Source organism: Haliotis rufescens, unplaced genomic scaffold, assembly GCF_023055435.1.
Source record: "Haliotis rufescens isolate VD_foot unplaced genomic scaffold, xgHalRufe1.0.p SCAF_7, whole genome shotgun sequence".
Lineage (NCBI taxonomy): Eukaryota > Metazoa > Mollusca > Gastropoda > Lepetellida > Haliotidae > Haliotis > Haliotis rufescens.
The window spans coordinates 38,678,314-38,703,100 of record NW_025964361.1 but is presented as its reverse complement, the minus strand read 5'-3'; the positions used below and the strand labels follow the sequence as shown (position 1 = coordinate 38,703,100).

The 24,787-nt window shown below is 40.9% G+C and overlaps 1 protein-coding gene across 1 annotated transcript in view; it reads left to right on the top strand.

The window, feature by feature from the left end:
* Positions 1 to 24,361, top strand: part of LOC124144172 (ubiquitin carboxyl-terminal hydrolase-like) — a 29,319-nt gene extending 4,958 nt beyond the window's left edge. The window contains exons 4-9 of the mRNA XM_046513442.2: positions 1,022 to 1,163; positions 2,338 to 2,420; positions 3,151 to 3,198; positions 6,913 to 6,988; positions 13,557 to 13,615; positions 22,171 to 24,361. Of these exons, the coding sequence (XP_046369398.1) occupies positions 1,022 to 1,163; positions 2,338 to 2,420; positions 3,151 to 3,198; positions 6,913 to 6,988; positions 13,557 to 13,615; positions 22,171 to 22,254 (492 nt within the window). The 3' untranslated portion in view covers positions 22,255 to 24,361. The remainder of the gene's footprint in view (positions 1 to 1,021; positions 1,164 to 2,337; positions 2,421 to 3,150; positions 3,199 to 6,912; positions 6,989 to 13,556; positions 13,616 to 22,170) is intronic.
* Positions 24,362 to 24,787: the final 426 nt, after the last annotated feature.

Sequence of the window (24,787 nt, the reverse complement as noted above, 5' to 3'; positions counted from 1 at the left end):
AAAAAATTCTGCTTAAAATACTGTTTCCGGTAACTTCAAATTTGAACCTATTCTCGTGGTGCCCCAAGTATGTAACATCACATAAACTCACAACAGCGACATACATGTCGTTTTGACAATAAGCTAGACATGATGCCTGTATCAAAGCCAGGTTTCTACCCATGCCACATTAAGGCCACTTTTCTTGGCTCGACCCTTGCGTCCCCTCGCGTAGATCACGAGTTGTGCCCCTTGTACTGAAAATGGGATATCCAATCAGATCTCTGTTCTTCCGAATTGCGTGGATTGATGCTCATGATATCAATCACTGGATTGTCTGGTCCAGACTCTATTATTTACAGACCGCCGTCATATAGCTGGAATATTGCTGAGTGAGACGTCAAACAACAAGAGTGCAACCAACAACCAATCTTACTTTGTATAGCTTCACAAAGATGACAACTACAATAGGTGACAACCTACTGGTAGTCGATCAGATATATTCGAACATTTGTGATTTCATCCCTGACACAAAAACATGGGCTATCGTTGAGGGGTTGAAAAGATGAAACATATTTGAATCAGCAAAGGCAGCGGTAAATCACTTTCATACAAAGGTGTACCAGTCATGGATGTTGATTTTGTGAAACGTTCTCTGATATGACTATCGATATGTGCGATAGTCCAGTCATAATTAGCACAGGGAAGTGGGCTTGATGTGGCAAGGGGGGAAACAAGGCATTGATAAAAAGGCTAGTGAACACTGATTTTTTTATGCGTGTTTGTACGCAAGCAACTCAAAATTAATGGGGTTATGGTGATTTGTTTTTCATATTTTCATCAAATATGCAGCTTATCTTGAGCTCAGCCTCCTAATCCAATCTTTGAAATCGTCCAGATAATCATGTTTCGATTAACAAATTATGAGAAGTGTCCCTTTAATTATGTCTTGCTTTCCCCAAAACATCATCCGGAATGATGGTTTTCTGGTTTGACAGTCCAGACTAACAAGATTTCAATCAACACATGCTCTCTTTACCAGGTAGAGGGAAGCCCAATTGGAGATGTGGACACAGGTGTTTTAGAAAAGGCCTACTTCATCAGACAGACCATCCGCAATGCCTGTGGAACTATTGCGCTTGTACATGCCCTGGCCAATAACAAGGACAAGATTGAGTTTGATGGTCAGTACTACATGGCAAGCTTCAAACGTACAAGTTTATCTTACAGTACACATGAATGTCAGATTCTGATTGGTTGAGATGCATTGCAGTATTTTCAATGTACCCTCGTAACATGTAAGGTACATTTCATATATTCCTTGCTTTAATTGTTGAACTGTTGGCATTACATTTGCAACATACCAACCACAATTTTATATCTATTAATAATGTAAGAGGCCATTCTCCAGATATTTACGATATTTTCTGAATGAAATAGATCTAGGGGGAACAACTCTAAGTTTGTTTTCTGTTGTGTGTTAAAATGCCTAACTGTGGTATTACCGATTCGGACCAAAACATGCATCAAGTCTTTGAAAGGCATTTAGAAGTGATACATATAATGAAGAGAATTTATAGATGTAAACTTCTTCAAAATTTCGGAGTATATACTTACTCCTTCCATCTGGTGAATGAATGTTATGAGGCAGAGAGCATATATATCTACATGTAAGAACAACAAAAGTAATGAGACATGCATGTATAAGATGTGTGCGGTTAGATAAATTCATTGTCCACTAGTGCCTGTGGGGACTTGTGTTGATGTACCCACAGTGTTAGTTATGTTCCCGGGGGCACGGGTGGCCCAGTCGTCTAAGGCGCCGCAATTCGCTGTGCAGAGTTATGTCCCTTGGGCACGCTAGAAACCTTTGATTGTGGGTTTAAATCCCTGTTCACCCCGATTATGTTTCTAGGTTTGTCAGCTCCATACCCGGCTGCGTCATGCCAAAAGACGTTAAAAGATGGTACTTGTTGTTACCCTGTCTGGCGCTCGGCATTAAGGGACTAGTACAAGCAGCCACACACACAGACACACATGTGCATTCGGGCTTTCCTCCCACATCAAGCTGACACGCCATGATATAACTGGAATACTGTTAAAAGTGGTGTTAAACCCAATTCACTCACTCACTCAGTTATGTTTCCCTCACAGGCACTTAAAGTCAGTGACTCATTTCAGATTATCGTTTATGTATGTAATTATTCATTTTGATGTCTGCGTGTGGAACAAACAAAGTGGACCCAATTTTTATTATCAAGGAATGTGGTCCTCATTTGATATCATCCATAGTGATATGTGTTGAAGTAACGTGTTTGCCTGAGGTTGGGTGACAAATCTGATTGTGTTTTTTTCTAGATAGCAAATATTTCACCAAGTTCCTGGAAAGTACCAAGACCATGAGCCCAGAAGACAGAGCAGGCTTTCTGGAGAAAGATTCTGTAAGTTGAAGTTTACCTCCTGGTGCTACTCCTGGTACAGTCAGTTACCTCCCTTGCCCTAGTAAGATGGTAATATCAGATTTGGAGCAGTATTGGTGCAGACACTAAATGAAGCAGTCATAAAATGTCTTCAGTTGTGCCTGAAGTGGACACAAAACAACACATACGGCTACAGTGTCACCGATGCTACTTCATTTTTCTGTCTGGTGTAAAACAATGCCTGTTAACTCTGTTTCTTTGTGCCTTTCACTCTGTCTGTCTGTCTGTCTGTCTGTCTGTCCGTCCGTCTGTCTCCCTTTCTGTCTGTGTTGTATCTCTTTGTCTCTGTGACACTGTGTGTGTGTCTTTGTGTGTGTCTCTCTCTCATCTCTATCTCTCTTGTCTCTCTGTGTCTCCCTTTCTGTCTGTGTTGTATCTCTTTGTCTCTGTGACACTGTGTGTGTGTCTTTGTGTGTGTCTCTCTCTCATCTCTGTCTCTCTTGTCTCTCTGTGTCTCTCTCTCATCTCTGTCGACTGAGTTACAATTTTTGTCGTTGACAAAAAGGTGAAACATAAAACTTTGCTGCATGTGATAATGGTGTTGAATACACAGGAATTAAGTGTAATTAAGGAATGAACAGATTTGATAGAGTTATGTCCCTTTTCTTACATTATGAACGTCATCCAAGGTTGCTTGTGCTTGGACACAAGCATGGCTGAGGATAATTGCTTATGTTTATATTCCTTTCAGAATATGGGGAACATTCATGAAGAAAGTGCACAGGAAGGCCAAACGCAGGTAAAGAAACTATTATTGTATTGTGAGGGTACGTTTCCGTTCCAGAGCAGAACTCTTGGACCTTTTAATATTTCTTTGAAACTTTGTTTGCGCGTCAGGTATTCACTGAACTGGCTTTGCTAACAGACTTCCTGATCTGACAGTAAACATGGCTGCCATGGCGACCATTTTTAACATGTCAGTTTTCATTACTCTTCCATTTCTGCATATGTTGGACAAGTTGGACTTCAAATTAGGGAAGTGTATGTTTCCATAACTCATTAACGGCACAGTCTTTCTTTGTGAATCCATGTTTGCCCATCAGAACAAAGTGCTGATCTGGCGCCTTTATGTTTTGAATTTCTAAGGCAAAAAACATGATAACAAGACTTTTGTTGTGGAATTATCATTTAGAGATTTGAAAATAGTATATGTAACATTGCTATCACATAAAAACTTATTGAAAAATACCATTACTAGTTCACATCATGGGAAGTTATGGAAGGCATTTAAATAATAGTGGGAATCATTTGGTTTGATCTTATCAATCATAGTTCTGTTGGCACCAGGGATACAGTGGGTCCCCAGCTCCCTGTTGTTATCCATGAGGGGCAACTAAATAGTCCAGCCAAAATATAACTCCATAATCCCAGCCTCGTTCTGCAAGGGTGGAAACTGGATTTTTACAGTCAGTTACCTCCCTTGCCCTAGTAAGATGGTAATATCAGATTTGGAGCAGTATTGGTGCAGACACTAAATGAAGCAGTCATAAAATGTCTTCAGTTGTGCCTGAAGTGGACACAAAACAACACATACGGCTACAGTGTCACCGATGCTACTTCTGTTTTAAGTGCATATGTTTAAATTCTTAACAGTACCAGATTTACCTGCATTGACTTCTGTCACACAAGTATTTGTTCTCGTTAGAAGATGACCAGTGACCAGAGACTATATGAATTGATATTTATGAAGTTAACAGTTATCATTGTCTATTTTTTGTATTAATTTTGCTATTGTATCTATTTTTTTTCAATTAAAGTTTGGATGCACAACTAAAAACTATTTGATGTCATTATTGTGGCTCTCGCTCTGGTCGGACTGATCCGTAAACAAAACTAAGAAAGTGTAATGTGATGTGATGCCTTGCCGTGATACACACTCATGTTTCACAATATTTACCCCATGATACTCCACATTATTGCATAGATTGGAATATCATAGACTACAATTCTCAACTTGTAAATAATCAACCTATATACGCTACAGGTCCAGAAACCTGAGGACAATTATTCAATTGTAGTGTAAAATTTAGAAAGAAAAGGTATCTTTTAAAGTATACTTTGTTCACTGTAATAAGTAAATTGGGTGCTTCGAAAATTTACAAAAGGGGTGCTTGCGTGTGTGGGGGGTGGGGTTGGGTGGGGTGGGATGGGCCAGTGTGTCTCTGCCTGCCTGTCTGTCTGTCTGTCTGTCTGTCAGTCAGTGTGGTCGGTTCAGTATTTTGAAGGATTTTGTTATTTTCATCACTGCCAGAGTCAGTAGGGTACAGTTGAATGATGCAGTGGGGTACAGATGCCAAACATTACAGTTTGGGCGTAATAGTTATGATTTAAAAAAAACCATACATTATTACACCTATCCATCCACAAATTATGAATTTTTTTCATGTACTGATAAAATATCAAGCAGAGCAAATTGAAAATTCAATGACATGAAATCATTTTGTCAATTGTTCTTTGCGGGTGCAGACAGGAACTTCAATATTAATTTGGAACTGAAAACACCACATTGTCTGTCTGAAAAAACAGTTAATTAGTGTCACATGAGGAATTTTACAAGTATGTGGAGTTTTGACACCGTTTCACTTATGTCTTATCCTAATGAAAATGTTAAAGCAAAACCATGCATCATGGTACTGCCAACAAGTCATTTTCACATGAAATTATTCTGTTTTGTATCCCACTGATTTACTCCAAGGCTTCAGTTGGCATCTCTCAGTAATGTGTAATTCTTGTTTCCTCGCTGACCGTGTAAGCCTTGGGGCATCTTCATCTGGTACTAGGGGCGGTCGGGTAGCCTAGTGGTTAAAGCGTTCGCTCGTCACGCCGAAGACCCGGGTTCGATTCCCGACCTGGGTACAATGTGTTAAGCCCATTTCTGGTGTCCCCGTCCGTGATATTGCTGGAATATTGCTAAAAGCGGCATAAAACCATACTCACTCACTCACTCATATGGTACTACAGCTGTTTCTAGCTTGTATGGAAATAGTCCTCTTTGAAACTGACCCCCAGGTTTTTAGCTTGACTTGCAAAAGAGGGGGTCCAAGGGACCCCTAATAATCAATTATCAGGGTCCCTGCAGACAATAAGAGGGTCCTGTAAAGGAATGGAATGGTGTAGTGTACTCTACGAATAGAGTTTACTTTAGAACCTGGAATAAATCAATGATCATGTGGACAGTGGTCATGATTGATGGACCAAATAACACCTATAATTGCACTTGATGTGCTGGAGGTACAATGAATATTATTGTGATTCCCGATATATTCTTTTCTGTGTCATTTCTCTACATTTGTGCTCAATGGACGCACATTTGTGAGTCACGTAAAACCCTGGCCCCACACTGAAGCACCCGCTGCATGTTAGTGTTAGGGTTGGGCATATGATGGTTCGTGGTAAGAGGATAATTCCATTATTAGTTTTTCTGAAATATCAATGTCATGGAAAATATTGCTCGGCTCCCAATCAGTTATTTATTATTTACAGGCTGCTATGGTACAGCTTCAATATGGCTGACTACAACAAAAATCTATCAGAAATTATTTCAATGTGAACTTTCATGTAAAAATTATGAATGCATGGTTTGAACATATGAAACATACCAGTCTAAGGTGCCCTTAGGTTTGCCAGAAACACATGGTCATGGGTTCGAATCCACGATTCTGCCTGATCATGTTTCTAGGTCATTCGTCACCACTCGCCCCTTTCTGTAACATGTAAGATGACTCGTCCCCCTATCGATGAATGTTATGCGAGAAAATATGACGAACCAATCGGAATGTGAGTATGGCTTCAAGTACAAGTGTACACATACAGTACACGTATTCGTGTCCCCGTTAGTTGAACTATCACCCGACCTACATTCCATAATTGGAATAATGTGGGTGTCTGATAACGCGGGGGAGTTGTCCATGGACCCCGAGACCCGCGTTATTGCTGGGGATGACTGTACTTCAGTCAAAGAATACCTCAGGAAATTGTTTTTATTTTTAATGTCTTGCATTTAATAATATACCCAAGATACAGTTAAACTCATATTGTATAATACTATAGGTCCCGATGTGTTTTCAATAGCATCTGGAATATGTGTGATATACGGGGGAATATATATGACTCACTACTCAAAGAGTTCTTTAGCTATGCCCGTTTGCACTTCGATGGAACCCAGTCGGAAAAGATGGCCACGAGAGGGGCATGAACTGATTATCCCGGAATAAAACAAGCTGGTCAGGAATGGTTTCTAGGTTTGTCAGCATTATACCTTGCTGTAAGATTTCACCAAAGTGGTAAGCGTCTAGACCTGCATCACGTTATGCTTTCCTCCTACATGAAGCTGACATGCCGTGATATAACAGTTATATCATGGTATAACTGGAATACTGTACAATAGGGCGTTATATCCAGCTCAGCCACTCGCTGCACTGTACTTTATAGGACTTGTTTGTATTTGTTGTAGGCTCCTTCGAGAGAGGATGAGGTGAACCCCCACTTCGTGGCCTTCATCCATCAGGACGGCGGCCTGTACGAACTTGGTGAGTTTAGTACAACTGAGGTCACATGATCACGTGTGAGTGTGTGCATATATACTACTCCACTGTTGATAGGGTTAGTCAGATATGTCGTTTAGGAGATAAACACAGATTGTTTATCTCCATTCTACCATGACTAAATAAAACGCGAACTCTTTGGTGTTAGCAAATATACTGAGTGAAGCGGCATGGGTTGAGTTCAGTGTTTTGAGTGGGTTATCGATCTGAATTACGGAATCACCGAACAAAATATGGTGCCGTATATACTCAAACAGTTTGTTTACACCGTAATACTTCACTGAAACATATGACAGGCATTGAAAGCATATAAGCACGTCAACTTGGTAAGCTAACATGAGGTGGGCATCCCGAAAGAAAACAAAGCAAGTTTTGCAAGGCTTTCGCTCTACATCGCACGTCACCATTATGACGACATATCGCTCATTGTGACGCAAAAGATATAATGTCACAGTCGTGTAGAAAAGCGACAAAATTCCAAGCTCTCTGTTGTCTCCAAAACGTAAAAACATTCCCTTTGTTGATTTCTATCGTGTTTTTCTGCACAAAATGTATTGCCACACATCCTTTGAATATTGTAGTAACCGCATCTGGGCATTTTGTAACCTTTAATTCTAGATATAGTTATTTAAATATGCCTACCGACAATGACTGAAAATAGTACTATTCTATGAATATTAGCTTCCGCGGTGATGCAGCCGTCAAACCATCTGTTTCAATCAGAGGGGGTTTATTGTGATTTAATAGTCTCTGATTGACCAATCAGAATCGAGTAAATTCCAATTCATGGTAGAATCACTCTTAATACACACGTGACATGTAAAGAGAATCAGTGTTGTGTAACATGGAAAGGCCAAAATATCCCTATCAAAAGTTGAGTAGTGTATATAGTACATGCAGGGGTAAAACAAGTAATGTGTGACCGTAACACATGTTATATTTGCGATTAAACTTTCTAAATGAAGTACAAATTTTTGTTTTTTGGGGGGTTAAGTCCCATGCAGGATTCAAACCCATTCTCAAAGAGAGGCAGCTTATCACCAGCACACAAAGTCAACGATCTAACCCACTCAGCCACCGAGGCTACTAGAAAATAGAAGTCCGCTAACTGGTAGTCCAGATCACATACCGACGTCTATAAAGTGACCCAATGTATAAGGGGAGCACCCTGTAAAAGCCTTCAAAATTGATGCTAAGTTACAAGGCAGAATAGGTCTCCAGTACCCCAAACTCAACATAGTATTCACTCACTCACTCACTCACTCACTCACTCACTCACTCACTCACTCACTCACTCACTCCAGTCTAGGTTTTAGGGTGCCTAGTTAGATTTTATTTGCTTATCTCCAACTGCTCTATTGGTATTCATAGTAAAATCTGAGTTAAAACAGTTACTTGATTCTTTCAGGACGTATGGTGTTTTTGACAATTTTGACAACAGGGTGGGTTGTGGGGGTGGGGTGTCACAAGAACAGTCGCTACACATGGTATCCATGTGGGTAATCAAAGTCTTAAACCAGAAGGCTCCCCAACCACCTGCGTGAATTAGATCAAACTTGCTGCAAGGACTGCCAATAGGACCAATGCCAAAGCTTTCTCTAAAGCAAGGACCTACTCTAAGTAGTGGTACATGGCATTTCCAGTATTCCACGATTAGAAATACTAATGTATGTATGTACACCACAATATGTATGGAAAATACAGGTGTATTGCATGTTTTCCAAATCGTGCATATTTTCATCTTGTTGGCAAGGTTTCCATAAGTGACAAGTTGAACTGAAATTATGACATTCAGAATTGATTCCTGCGATTGAAATAGGGTAACTAATCGCGACCAGCTTCCTGTGTATAGTGTGTCTATTACACAATGTTGTGACCGTAGCAACAGCCAACAAAATGGTGGACGACTTCAAAGGTGTCAAATATGAGGGTTATTTTTATTCAGGGTCAAAAGAAAATAGAGATGATAGAATGCATGCAGTATCTTGTATGCAATACGAAAGTTGGGCCAATACCCAACACTAACTGTAAACCTCAAGAGGATTCATCAAGTGTTCACTTGTTTTTGTCTCCTTGCAGATTTTCACCAGTCTGTTATAAATTTGTATGCATTTGTCAACCTAAATCATTTGCTTCCAAATTAAAATAATCTACGGTAATACTACCTCAAATCTCACAACTAGGTTGTTCTAAATATTCATTCAGTTCATGCAAATATACGCCAGCCAATCCTACTTCTTATCTTTGATTCATAAATTTGAAGGCAAGCTGTGTGTCCATTTCAGGTCAGCTACTATCAGTTCAGTCACAAACACCTATTTTGCCACCTGTCACTGTCCAGGGTTGCATTCCTTGGTCATGCCAGGATCTGCTGTCTAGGGTTCTGATTTAGATCTTTAGTCTGCCAGCACCATTACTAGGCTCATGCATGGGTTTCACCAAAGGGATGACCCGTGAAGATCCGGGGTAGAATAGGTCTTCAGCAACCCATGCGTGCTGTAAAAGATGACTATGCTTGTCATAAGAGGCGACTAACGGGATCAGGTGGTCAGGCTCGCTGACTTGGTTGATGCATGTCATCGTATCCCAATTGCTTGGATCGATGCTCATGATGTCAATCACTGGATTGACTTGATCATTTACAGTCTGCCGTCATATTGCTGAGTGCGGCATTAAACAACAAACAAACAAACAAACAAACAAACCAAAGGGATCAAGGGCTAAGACCTGCCTCACTTCAGGATAAGATCAGGATAAGCAACTTGTTGTAAGAGGGGCCTACATGGTTTTGGTGACTCTGTGATGTACTTGACTGCATGTAATCATATCCCAGGGGTGGTCGGGTAGTCTAGTGGTTAAAGCGTTCGCTCGTCACACCGAAGACCCGGGTTCGGTTCCCGACATGGGTACAATGTGTGAAGCCCATTTCTGGTGTCCCCCGCCGTGATATCGCTGGAATATTGCTTAAAGCAGCGTAAAACCATACTCACTCACTCACTCACTCATATCCCAACGGTGTAGGACGTGGATCATAACATCGTACATTGGTCTGGTCCAGACAGCAATAGAAACTAACAGTTTTAGTCTGCCAGTCCTTATAATGATAACATTTTGCAAAACCTTAAAACTGGCAAATTTCTATTTGTCCTTATGATACCTTAACTATTGGGCAGTTTGGCAAGGACTACTGGACTAGTGCCAATTTCTAATGCTGTCCAGACAACATTAATTACAGGCTTCATAGGTGAAACGGGTAGTCTAGTGGTTAAGTGTGCACTTGTTACGCCGAAGACACAGGTTCAATTCCCCACATGCGTGACGTTCTTAGTCTATGTTAGAGTATGGGAATTACGATCATCGTAGCGCTAAGTCTGCTTTGTGCAAGTGGGCCCAGGAGCAGAATAGACCCTAATAGTCACCCTATGTTCTTGTATGATCCGACTAAGATCAGATGGTTGAACGGGTGACAGGTTGTATCTTTGAGTTAGCCTGGCCCAGAATCCACAAATCAGGCCTTAGATAAACAAAAGTACACTTAAACTCCACTCTTGGTTGATCACAATGTGTTCACCCTGTGAGAGGTTCCGGGTTAGAATAGGCCCCCATAGGAGGAAGTTTAGGTGTTCTGACTAGGTGTCATGGTACCCCGACAGCGTGGCACACATCAGTCACTGGATTGTCTGGTCCAAACTTGATTATTGACAGGTCATCATCATAAAAGTGACATTTTGCTGAGTGCAGCATTAAATCACGCAAGCATGCTCGTACAGACAGACAGACAGACAGTGTTCATAATATCATAATGTATTTGTATAACATTTGTCTTGAAGCTGGGTCTAGTTGGCAGAAAATGGGAACAGATGAACATTTCTCTGTACATGCAATGTGTCTAGACTTATCACTGTTTTAGTCTATCTCAGATGTCCATATTTGGTGACATTTAATCATCAGTGTTGTCGTGTTTTGGGGCCAGGTGGACCATTGTTCATGGGTGTGATATTCATTAACTGTAACAACAGGATTTTCTTTTGCTATGTATCCCAAGGAATTTGTGAATTTAAGATAAATTTATTTCTTGTAAGAAGTTTGTAACTCTGAAATGTAAACTACAAGCCTGTTTAAAACTATGTTCGTATCAACCTTACTTTGTCAGTATAAGAGAAACAGTTTTGTTAGTGTTGCTAACTTCAGTTGTATTTATTGACTTGATCGTGAATGCCGTATTCGACGTAATAAGCGCCCCGCTCTAATAAGCACCCACGGCGATATTTGCTAATTTATTGGCTAGTGAACAATCCCAATTAGCACCCCTACCGATTGATCAATGTACACAAGACCTATATTGTCGTGTATAATACGCACTCGTGTGTAATATGCACCCTCAATTATGGGCAATTAAATTCTGGAAACATATATCTGTCGTATATAAACATTTCAGGCTGTCAGCATAAACCACGAAATTTATCTTTCAACTCTGTTTTTTTCACTAAAATAATATTCTAATAAGAGCCCCCTATTTCTAATTTTGAGAGCGCCCTGGGCGCTAATTACGTCGAATACGGTACTTTGCTTAGTAATTTGATGTCAGTTTGTCAAAAACCCAGGATGCTTAACTAGAATCAGTTATATGTTTTGTTAACTCTAATCTTGAATGTTAAAAAAAAAGAAATTGATATTTTTGTCAACAAAGCCGTGAGAAATCGGTGGACTTAGCAGCAGTGAGATTAGGCCTGGTCACGACTATCTATTCCTGAACAACATACCATGGCCTCACAAGATAAACCAGTGACATTTGCTCATGTAAGTGTCCTGTTGGGATTCCAGGTTAGAATAGGTCCCCCATGCTGGTCACAAGAGGTATCCAGGCATTGGGTGGTCAGGCTCGGGGACTCGGTGGATTGGTCATCTTCCCCGACAGTGGGGATCTTTTGCTGATATCAATCACTGGATTGTCTGTTCCAGACATGGTTGTTTACAAGCCACCATCTTATCGATAGAATACTGCTAAGTGTGGCGTTAAACAACAAATAAACAAACAAACATACAGATAATATAGTGAAAAATTGAAATGTTCAGAGCTCCAGATAAGCTTTTGGTGTTGTGGGTATTTTACCCATGCATTTAAAAATCATTGGGTCTCAGTAATTCTATCTGGGTATTCCAATTTCTGTTATGCACTAGTTTTTACACATGTGGGTATTTAAGTTTAATATTTAAAAACACTATTCATCTAGGCCCTGCAAACTGGTTTCGTGTGGGTTCGAGAGCTTTATAGGACTCAAAAATACCACGATACTTCAACAAGAAAGTGTGATGGCAAATAATCATGATGTAACTGTCATCGTGGACTTTGGCAAGGTTGACGGAATGCCCGTTTATAATTTCAAAATAAGTTGCTGATCTGCTTATCGAATACGCAGGGTTACTTCACAATATTTTGATGATATGCACAAGTTTTATTTTGTAGCGTATCTGTAATGTTCGTTGCGTATTTGATACACTTTGATTTTATTTTACTGCATATTTCTGCATTTCTGATGCGTACTTTACGCAGATATGCAGCTTATCTGGAGCTCTGAATGTTGGCTCTAAGCCTACAATGGTACAATCCATTAATATACAAGCTGCTTTCACCCGGAGAGCAGAAGGTCGGGGATTTAATCCCCGGCCGCATCATAAGAATAGACGTTAAAAGATAGCACTTGATGAATTTTTTTAAACCCAATAGTATAGCAACATCCTGCGTAATTACCCAATGGAACTGTGAAGTACCCGGGGTAGAATAGGTCTTCAGCAACCCATGCTTGCCGTAACAGACGACTTTGGTTGTCGTAAGAGGCGACTAACGGGATCGGGTGGTCAGGATTGCTGACTTGGTTGATGCATGTCATCATATCCCAATTGCGTGGATCGATGCTCCTGATATCAATCACTGGTTTGTCTGGTCCTGTAGTGAAATGGTGAAGTGTACTGTGTTGTAAGATTTAATCATTCCATTTATTAAAGGACCTTTATATTTCTTGCCAAGAATTTTGTACAGTTAATATTACTATATATTTTTTCCTGCATCCATTCTAGACATTCGTGCATACTGGACGCACAATTTTGCATCATGTCAAACCCTGCTCTCAATCACTTTGGTAATCTGAATTCTCAAAAGAGTATTAGCTTGTTCTTTCAAATCCAATTCATTTTTCGACACTAACACTGGTCTGCTGGTCCGAGTCTAGTATATTTGCTTAAGGACCAGTAAAATTAAATAATTGGTGGTACGGTGGTCTAGTGCTATTTTGGGATGAACAAAGTAATTTAAGTTGTATGACTTTTGAAATCAGAGCTAGACCGAAAGTAAACTCTGAGCACCATTGTGTCTAGTGGAGATCCAACAGGACCAGATTTTGTTTGGTTCTGGTCCTGTGGACCATTTTGGTCAGTGTCAAACACTGTTTTAAGATGGGTCCATGTTTTCTTCTTTGTATATTGTATTTTGTAACCATTTCATATGAAATGAAATTTTATGGATTCATATATAATATGATATCGTTGTTTTCAGACGGGCGTAAGGATGGACCAATCAGACACTCTGATTCAACACCAGAGACCCTCCTGCAAGTAAGTAATTATAAGGCATCAGATCAACACCCTAAAGCTTGCTCACAGCGCTACATTATTATCCAGGTCCGTGAATCAGTGTTCACTGCTCCCTGGGGAGTATACAACCCAGGCTGTCTGTAAGGCACTAGAAGGCCACATGACCTTCTCTTCCTATTGGGTACCCATATCACTGCTGGGTAAACAGAGTGCATTGAAGTGAGAATTAACAGGGTGATATAATTTTATCTGTAAAAATGAAATCTATATTTTCTCCTGACTGAGTATGGCTAGTTACACGTGGCCTTTTGCTTGATTGTTTACTCCTGGTCTGTAGTCGAGGGGGGGGGATGGAGGGGGAATAAAACAAAACTTGTATTTCAAATTTTTGTTTAGTTTTAGAACAATTCTTGTCATTTAAGCCTTCGAATGTTTATTGTCTGGCAGTTTTACTTATTGCTGTACAAAAATAGCACTTTCAGGGTTATATTCCACCCAGTTTTAATTTTTTTAGGGTCAGTGGGTCTGTAACCAAATCTGAGATGATATCACCTTAATTGACCTGCTGTTATTACCATGTTAATTCACTGAGGAAAGCTACACTTGTCAGGGCAAGTTATAGATTAAGGTTTGTGTGGGTAAACAGAATGCGTATTTTACAGCTATTTCCATTGGGACAATATATTAACTGCACGGCATGCCAGTCAGTAGGAGTGTCACCTGTTTGATGTTGTTGTTGTTGTTGCTGCACTCAGCAATATTGCAGCTATATAACGGTGGTCTGAAAATTATCAAGTCTGGACCAGACAAACCAGTGAAAGATATCATGAGCATCGATCCACGCAATTAGGATAGGATGACATGCATGAACCAAGTCAGCAATCCTGACCACCCGATCCTCTTACATAGTCGCCTCTTACGACAAGCATAGTCGCTTTTACAGCAAGCATGGGTTGTTGAAAACTTATTCTACCCCGGATCTTCATGAGTCATCACATGTTTGAACACACCCCAGCTGTTTGAACACACAGCTGATCATAGGTCAACACCCTTCTTACATGCAGCTCGGGACCGCCTCCGTGGTCTAGTGGTAGAGCGTCCGCCCGGAGAGCGGAAGGTCCAGGGTTCGATCCCGGGCCGCGTCATACAAAAAGACGTTAAAAGATTGTACTTGTTGTTACCCTGTCTGGCGCTCGGCATTAAGGGGCTAAAACAAGGACTGGTCGGCTCGGAGTCAGTATACTGTGTCTGAGTGGGGTATTCATGTTAAACTGCGGCACAGTATCTCAGTGAGCTAGCACTATAAATCGGCATCAGTCCGGACTAGTACAAGCAGCCACACACACACATACACGTGCATGCACGTCGCTATATAAGTGCAATAATCTTGGACGCGACGTTAAACCCCATTTCACCTCACCTCACATGCAGCTTGCTCTCCTGTTCATGTTGTGTTGATTTCTTTCATTTTCCAGAGCATTGATAAGATTTTATCTTACCTCATTGTCACTGATCTGATTGGTTCATGTGATCTTGACAAAATACTTCATATCCCGCCTGGGAGGGAAATAAATGTCTGAGCAGGAGAATAAATCCCTGATACCCCGCCAGGAAGAAAAGAGGCTGCAAATGAATTTCTGAAAGGGGCCCCGCAATGAAGCAACAAGCAGCACGTTGTTCATGAGTCGTGAAAGTCACATGACATTGGCACCAGTTCACCTCAGCTCAATCGAACAGCTGTTTTCTATCAATTTCCCATTTGTTTTAATTCTTTTACAATAGTAGAGGCAAGATTAATTTGTTGTATCACCCCCAGCTCATGGTATAAAACCTAACGTGGGACACATAAAACCACATATATCCCTTGTGGTACTGTTAAAACTTATTTAGATGAGGATATCACCGACAATGTCGTGTTGCTTAGGGAACAGTTCAAAAGTTAAATGTAGGATCAAAAATTTAATTCCTCAAGTTTTGAGACATATTCAATAATTCTAAAAATGTTGGGGGGCACGGGTGGCTCAGTCGTCTAAGGCGCCGCGATTCGCTGTGCAGAGTTGGGTCCCTTGGGCACGCCAGAAACCTATGATTGTGAGTTCGAATCCCAGTTCGCCCCAATTATGTTTCTAGGTTTGTCAGCACCATACCCGTGCTTGTCGGTTTCACCGAAGTGGTAAACGTCTGAGACCTGCATCACTTCGGGCTTTCCTTCCACATTAAGCTGACACGCCACGATATAATTTGAATACTGTTAAAAGGGGCGTTAAAACCAACTCACTCACTCACTCACTCTAAAAATGTTGAATTCCTTGTAATACTGGGACATGCCACTAGAGTTGGTGATGCAAAACCCAACCTAATGACAGCTCCTAACAGCGTATGCCTGGCAAATCCTATTGCTTTACATTGACAGTGGTGCTAAGAGCTTGTGGGCTGTATTAACTGGTTTTTTCTCTCAACTCGCCCTGACAGACAATGATTTTGTATAAAAAATAAGAAATTGTTTTTTCTGAGTTTAGTTACATGTATATAAAACACTGATGAATCAGGTTAATTTGAAGGAATTAAGATTTGACACCAAAGTTTTGACCAGGTCCCTACTGTGGTGATAATCTTGAGGCATTGCAACACGTCTGACAAAGAGTTATCTCCCTTACACCACTGATATAAAATACGTTCAATAGATCCCACTCACCTCTTCTTGTGACAGTCACTTGGAGTTATCATTGCTCATGCTATCAACCAACGTTTTGTCTGCTCCAAGCCAGTTGGGGATTCCGGGTTAGAATGGTCCCCAGCAACCTATGCTGGTCCAGGCCAGTTGGGGAATCCGGGTTAGAATGGTCCCCAGCAACCTATGCTGGTCCAGGCCAGTTGGGGAATCCGGGTTAGAATGGTCCCCAGCAACCTATGCTGGTCCAGGCCAGTTGGGGATTCCGGGTTAGAATGGTCCCCAGCAACCTATGCTGGTCCAGGCCAGTTGGGGATTCCGGGTTAGAATGGTCCCCAGCAACCTATGCTGGTCCAGGCCAGTTGGGGATTCCGGGTTAGAATGGTCCCCAGCAACCTATGCTGGTCCAGGCCAGTTGGGGATTCCGGGTTAGAATGGTCCCCAGCAACCTATGCTGGTCCAGGCCAGTTGGGGATTCCGGGTTAGAATGGTCCCCAGCAACCTATGCTGGTTGTAAGTGGTGAGTTTGTTGATTGCTTGCCATCATACTCCAACTGTATGGGACATTTTATAATATCAGTCACTGGACGCAATTGTTTACAGGCCGCAATCATATTTATGGAAAATTGCTGAGTGTTTGGAGTTAACAAGGATATGTCTGGACCTGTCCAAAGTGTGAAGCAAATGTCAGTAAAAATTCCCAAAGTGGAATTAAAGATTTCACAAGTGGCACTATTATAGTAGTACAGTAAACTACGGTTATAACGAGCTCAAACTGGCCACTAATTTTAGTTTGTTATAACCGTAGTTCGTTATAAGCATATATACAGCAGTGGCCGGGACAAAAAAATAAGGTCATTATATCCGTCGGTTTGTTATAAGCGTAGTTTACTGTAATATATCTTATTGCCTTATAGAGGTGACTTGCCTTTTACTGATTTTAGGACTAATAAACAAGAAGAGGCTTTAATGTTTAGTTTTACAATTTGGCATTGAATGAAATATTTAAATGCTCCTGATTTTAAGATAATATGGACTTGTCAGGACTTTATTGAACAAAATTACAATTGTTACCCAATTTTCACTTATCTTGAAATCCTAGATAAATCCCAGGTTAAATAAGACAGAAAGAAACAAATAAATGTCTGGTTTGGACCATCTCCCTGAGGCAAAGGAGTTAACTAACTCTAAAAGTCCAGTTACCACCCTTACTGAAATATCGTTGCTATTAGGAGTTATGTCCCTCCTATTGACATGATTGACCAATCAGATACCACTCTCGTATCTCTTGCATTTACATCAAACCAAATGGTCGTGCCGAGTCAAGATGTTCTGATCAAGTTAATCTGTAAAAAACCTGAGCATGTTGATTAAAAACATGGAAGGATTTGGAAAATATCTGTCGATGCCCAGTTGTCAGTACACATGCTTTCAAACCAAAGTAGACCGAAATCTGAACAAACAGGATGTTGATTTTGTTTTTCGATTTTGGGGGGGAGGGGGGTGGGGGGGTGGGGATGCTGGAACAATGCATAGACTCATTAGTCCAGCCAAAATAAAACTCAGAAATTCCAGCCTAGGTAAGGGTGGAAACTGGACTTTTATTATGAGTTAACTCCCTTGCCTCAGGTAGAGGTGAGGTGAGGTGAAATGGGGTTTAACATCACGTCCAAGATTTTTGCACTTATATAGCAACGTGATAGTGTGTTCGTGCGAGTGTCCGCGCACGCTCGCTTGTTCTAGTGCGCACTTATGCAGATTTTGTAGTGCTCGCCCACTGAGATACCAGGTCGCTGTTAACATGAATACCCCATCCAGTATACTAACTCCAAGCCGACCAGTCGTTGTTTTAACCCCATAATACCGAGCACCAGACAGGGAAACAACAAGTACCATCTTTTAACGTCTTGGTATGACACGGCCATGGATTGAACCCCAGATATTCCGCTCTCCGGGCGTACGCTCAACCACTAGACCACGGAGGCAGTCGCCTTGGGAAGATGGGTCTAGACTAGTAGTGTGGCTTTATTCCGTTGCCTGGCATTTACAGCATTCAGTCTCTCATTTCCCACAGGGAAAGTATGTAATAAAGGTTTACCAAAAATTAGTAGAAGTACCAGACCAGACAGCTTTGCATACGCAGCAGACAGCAATTTCCAGTTTGGCCTCTGTCATTCCTTTTAGAGGTGTCAGAGCATGTCTGCTGAAAATGTCAATAGAGTCAGGTCTGATGAAAAACTGTTCCAACGTGAAACTTGCAAATACACATTTATGCTGTCCGAAATGTTTCACGGACAGTGGATATGTATGGCTCGTTTTTTCACCTGAAATAACCATGCGTGACAATGCGTGACAATGCCAATCATGCCGTCTTTCTTACAGTCTAGGGGGGGCACGTGTGGTCAAGTCGTCTAAAGCGCTGTAATTCGCTGTGCAAAGTTGCGTCTCTTAGGCATGCCGGAAACCTATGACTGTGGGTTTGAATCCCAGTTCGCCCCGATTATGTTTCTAGGTTTGTCAGCACCATACCCGTGCTCATGGGTTTCACCAAAGTGGTAAACGTCTGAGACCTGCATCACTTCAGGCTTTCCTCCCACATTAAGCTGACACGCCGTGATATAACTGTAATACTGTTAAAAGCGGCGTTAAACCCAACTCACTCTTGCAGCCTAGCCAGTGAAGATGCCATCTCAAAAAGATCTTGTTTCAAGGACTGTGGGAGTTTAGTTTATCCTAAAGATAGCTTTCTGTGTTTCATGGTTATTAAAGACCATACACACGAATGCAAAACCTTAAGTGGTCTTGGGGTTCGGCGCTCGTGGACATCAGCAGCAACTACCAGTTCAGCAGTATGAACAATAATGTCAAACAGCATGTGTTGCTTTTCGGTGTTCTTCAGAATAGTTTTGCAAAGAATTTGGTTTCTCAATTTGCAGGGGAGGTCGGGTGGTCTAGTGGTTAACACGTTAAAAGAAATTAATAAACATGTCTTCTTCAGTTTGAATTGTACTCATGAAATGTTGGAACTTGTCATTGGAATTTTTATCAATTCATATGATCACTTACAAAGTTTAATAGGGCGGCTGGGTAGCCTTGTGGTTAAAGTGTTCACCCTTCACGCCAAAGACCCATGTTCGATTCCCGACATGGTTTCAATGTGTGAAGCCCATTTCTGGTGTCCCCCTCCATGATATTGCTGGAATATTGCTACAAGTCGTGTAAAACCATACTCACTCACTCACTACAAAGTTTAATGTGAAAGAAGTGGTCCATACAGAGAATGATAATCAAATCACTCTCTAATTTTGCAGTTTTGTGATTTGTTTTCCTTCAGTAATTGTACCCTTAGTTGTCTTCCTAGGTGTCACAATTCACTTGGCAGAGTTGCATCCCTTAGGTGTGACAGAATCCTATGATCCTCACTAATCACAAATTCCGCCGGATGAGAATATTTGTTTATCAACACCAAACCCCTTACCATGGGTTTCACCAGAGTGGTAAACATCTAAGACCTACATCACTTTCCTCTTTCCTCATGACACACCATGACATACTAATCAGAGCAGCATTAAACCTAACTCACTCACTCACTCACTCACTCACTCACTTCCTCAGGTACACTGCACACCTGTTTACCGGCAGTCTTTCCTGTGTTAATATGAGACAGTGTGTACGCTGTTGGCCTCATGTGGGGTCCTGCAACTAACAAACAACAATATCTCCGAGGAGAGCCAGCTACATTGCTCAGCACACCCCGACTAAGTTTTGTACTTGCCTGCACCTATTTACTTTTGAACTCTGCATATGTGTATGCAGAATGTACACAGGAAAGGTCAAGCCATTCAACGTTGTTGCTATTTAAGAATTTTCACTGAGGAAGTGACAAGCAATATTAGTGAATGCTTTTTCTGTCTTCTGTGTAGGAATCCTTGGCTCTTGTTGTGCTGTATTGTGTTGCATTGTGTTGCATTGTGTTGCATTGTGTCATGTGATAGTAAGGGACATGCATGATGTCGTGAACTGGCAAGGTTATGTTATTGTACACGCTATGTTATTGTACATAACTTGTAGTTCTTCATAATTCATGTGGGCGCAATGGGGTAGCTGAGTGGTTAAAGTGTTCGCTCGTCACGCTGAAGACCTGGGTTGATTTCCCCACATGGGTACAATGTGTGAAGCCCATTTCTGGTGTCTCCCGCAGTGATATTGCTGGAATGTTGCTAAAAGCGGCGTAAAACCACATTCACTCACTCACTCAATTGCATGGATTGTTGCTCATGATGTCAATCACTGGATTGTCTGGTCCAGACTCGATTATTTACAGACTACCGTCATATAGCTGGAATATGAATGCGGCATTAAACAACAAACAAACAAACTAATAGAGGACTGTCGGTTTATGCATATTTGGTTTTTGATAATATTTCATTTCACATTAGTCGTTGCTTCAATTTGATGGGTGTTTGGGGTGCTGTGTAAGGGTAGCTGATTCTGAATTTGAATCCCAGATTTGTCCCGATAATAAACCATGGTTTGTCAGCACCTTTCTTGTGCTGAAGTGGAAAACATGAAGTCATACAAAAAGACCTTAAAAGATGGTATTAAGGGGCTAAAACAAAGAACTGGTCGCCTCGGAGTTGGTATACAGTATGAGTTTGTTATTCATGTTGAACTGTGGCATGGTATCTCAGAGGGACAGCACTATAAAACCAGCCTAGTGCAAGCACACGCACACGCACGCTTGCACCATATGAATGCAATTATCTTGCCACGTTTCACCTCAGCATTACTTGCTGTGATCTAAGAAAAAAACTATTCAAAGAATCGTTAATTTTTACTTTGACAAGTAACGGTGAAATGTGATCAGGTGTCTCAGTCCTGACTTTCCCAGCTGACCTCCATTGAAGGCTCCTGAAAGTCATATGGAGCATGGGAGCCACCAGCTGTCTCCATTCATAGTCCTGCGTCAACAAGCACGACATTTGTCGCATATATGTAATCTTGATTAGTCCTCAATCTTCAAGTAATTCCTAGCCTAGTTGCCAAGTGTTTTTGATTTATTGTGTGAGACAATACATTTTTTTTCTATTAGTTTACCTATCCACTGACCTTAAAAACAAGAAGTGATGTTGTGGAAGAATAATTTGAAAAGTATAGTTACCTGTTTGCCACAAGAGTGTGTACTTGTGATTTGGCCCATGAGGATTCTTGGATGGAATTTGTCCCCAGCAAAATATGCTGGTAGTAAGTGGTAATGAAATGGATCAGGTGTTCACTGTTCAAGGGGGCGGTGGGGTAGCCTTGTGGTTAAAACGCCCAATTGTCCTGCCGAAGTCCCTGGTTCAGCTCCAAACATGGATAAAATGTGTTAAGCCCTTTACTGGTTTCACACCCCACTGCCCGCAAAATGAGTTTTTTTACCCACTATGTTTCAAATAGAATATTGCCAAGCGACCATCTTTAAGGTCCTGTGAAGCAAAAATAATAATTATGTGGACATTTTAAATTTCTCTGTTTGTTAACCTAATCCTTATTGCCTAGGGGGCGGTCGGGTAGCCTAGTGGTTAAAGCGTTCGCTCGTCACGCCGAAGCCCCGGGTTCGATTCCCAACATGGGTACAATGTGTGAAGCCCATTTCTGGTGTCCCCCTCCGTGATATTGCTGGAATATTGCTAAAAGCGGCGTAAAACCATACTCACTCACTCACTTATTGCCTAGACTGATGTTCATGATGTCAATTACTGGATTGTCTGGTCCAGACTTGACTATCCACGCCTTGCCATCATAGAGCTGCCATAATGTTGAGTGCAGCGTTGAACAACAAACACGGAATCAAATGTTTCAGCAGGTAATTGAAACTGATTATTCTCTGGCCTTGACGTTTTATATACTTTAAATGTTGCAGGACACAGCCAAGGTCCTGCGGAAGTTCATGGACCGGGATCCAGAAAACATCAACTTTGCAATCACTGCCTTGGTCCAGAATTAGGACCCGTCTACCAGGTCAAGCAAAAATGCACCACCACATTTTCTGTGGCTTATTGCAACAATCCTGCTGATTGGCTAATATCTCTCTACTCTCAAAGCAGTGTGGTTGCTTTTGTTATATGCATAGCCAGGTCAGCAGGTGGTTCACCAAGGAAATATTTACAAAACAGTTGACGTAATGACTTTTTCCAAAAAACAAATATTTTCTTAGCAAGAACATCAACCTGTGCCTTTTGAGTACAGGAAAAAATCATTGAAAGAAAAAATTAATAAAATAGATAACTGAATTTGAGGTGACATTTGCTACTTCATGTAAAACCATTTCCGTCACCAGTACACTATCAGTATGCATGTGGACCATGTTCTGGAGGCTCACTTCAGGAAGAGGTTTGCCTTATGTCTGTATGTGATATGCCCCGTATTTACTGGTCATTAAGCTTGTATCCTGTGAATGAATATGCTTGTTGTTGTATGCTAGTTTGATGTTCATGGTGAAAATTACAACTAAATGGTTGTGTGTCAGTTTGAACCAGAATTGGTAGAGTGAGTTTGGTGAATGTTTAATCAACCGATACCGATTTCAAAAGTTGTAAGGAATGTGTGTTTAAAGCCATGTTGTATTATTGTACTATGGTGCATAATTAGCTTAATGTTACAATTATAATGATGATCTGTTTCAAGTATTAATGGTTTGATCATTTCAGGCAAGTCATTGTTCATTGGTGTTTATTGAGAATTACCGTTTCTTGTTATCCACTTCCATGTTGAAATAGGCAAAGGAATTCCAAGTCCCTTCATTATAAGTTATTGTTTGTTGTGAGAAAAAGGTTTGAAAGAGAGAATACTCTGGTAGGTTTGTTTTTATTTATTTGGACAGCCTTGATCGATTAATTCAACTTAGTGCTTTGGCTGAAAATTATTTCAAGTTATCTGGTTCAGATGTCTTCTTTGATTATTTTCTTCAGCTGCGAAGAAAAAGTTGTCTTGTCCATCTTATAATGAAAGTGTCTACTCCATAGTCCCTCCGGTGACAGTATATTCCCACAGTGCCATTGACAAGTGAGTCACGAGGTCTGTAGGATGGTGAGATGTACCATATGTGACATTCAATTGACTCCTTTTGTCTTGATTTTTAGAAAGCTATTTCGTTCACTTTCATGAATTAGATCCTAGTCAATTACCAATTTTCTTTGTGTTTTTATTCAGCGTTCAGTTCGAAAAAGTCGATGTCATTTTGGGTAATGAAACACCGTCCTGAAACCCATCGTGCCATAGATAAATAATAACTTTTGAAAACTACAGGTTAATCAATTATTTGTGTTGATTTGGACCAATATTCTTTTTTTTTTATTGTTGTTTTATGCTTTTGAAAATTATACAGGATGCTATATAATATGTTCATTGATTTCTGGGTGGGGATTATTTCTCTATATGTAGGTGACTTGATGGACAAAGCCAGAAAATTAACCAAGATTTTTGTCTCCAATTGGGATAAGGATCTTACACCATGGGAAATGTCTTCAAAATTTAAACTGAAAAAACAATTGACCCAGTAATAAATAATTCCATAATTTGACAATGTTTGATATTTGAAGTGTTTAACACTAGTGCGTCCTGCAGAATCTTTTGTTAAGTTTTGTTTGAATGGGGTCACAGATACCAAGGTTGATGATCCAAGACGGTTTCAGCGTGAAACCTTTGACATGTTTCAACTCAACATTGATCAAATGGGTTCTTTCCATGCTTCATGTTATGTAAGCAGAAAGACTTCAAAACAAATGGTCACATTGTGTAATTTGAAATCATGGCGTATGTCCCGATATCTAAGATTGTGGGAGTCAGCTGTCAGCATATTTCCCCATTTCATGTAAGCTTCCAGTCGTTGTTTGATCACGTAACAGCAGTGCTATCAGACGAAGATAATTTTTTGGAATGGCCTAAAATATTATTTGCCTGTATATTTTTGTACACGGGCATGTTTTCTGATGTATGCATGGGTTTATTGGATGATATTTTTTCAGTACACACCTGCAGGTCTCCGTGGCAACGCTATGTCCTACACGTGCCAATGTTCATGTTGCAGACTGTAATAAATATTGCTACAAGCAGTCCCGTGTCATGTTTCTGTTTGATCCACTAGGGCACCATGAGTATGGCCGAGTGGCACAATCAAGTATCTTTTGATTGTGCCAGTGAGGATTCTGGACTAAATTAGGTCCCCAGCAACCTATGCTTGTACCAGGCGACTTAATAGATTGGCTGGTCAAGTCCCCGTTCCACACAGTGATCTTAGCACTTAATGGATGGTATGGTCAAGGCCTCATTCCACACAGAGATCTTAGCACTTAATGGATGGGATGGTCAAGTCCCCGTTCCACACTGTGATCTTAGCACTTAATGGAGGGGATGGTCAAGGCCCCGTTCCACACAGTGATCTTAGCACTTAATGGATGGGATGGTCAAGGCCCCGTTCCACACAGTGATCTTAGCACTTAATAGATGGGATGGTCAAGTCCCCGTTCCACGCAGTGATC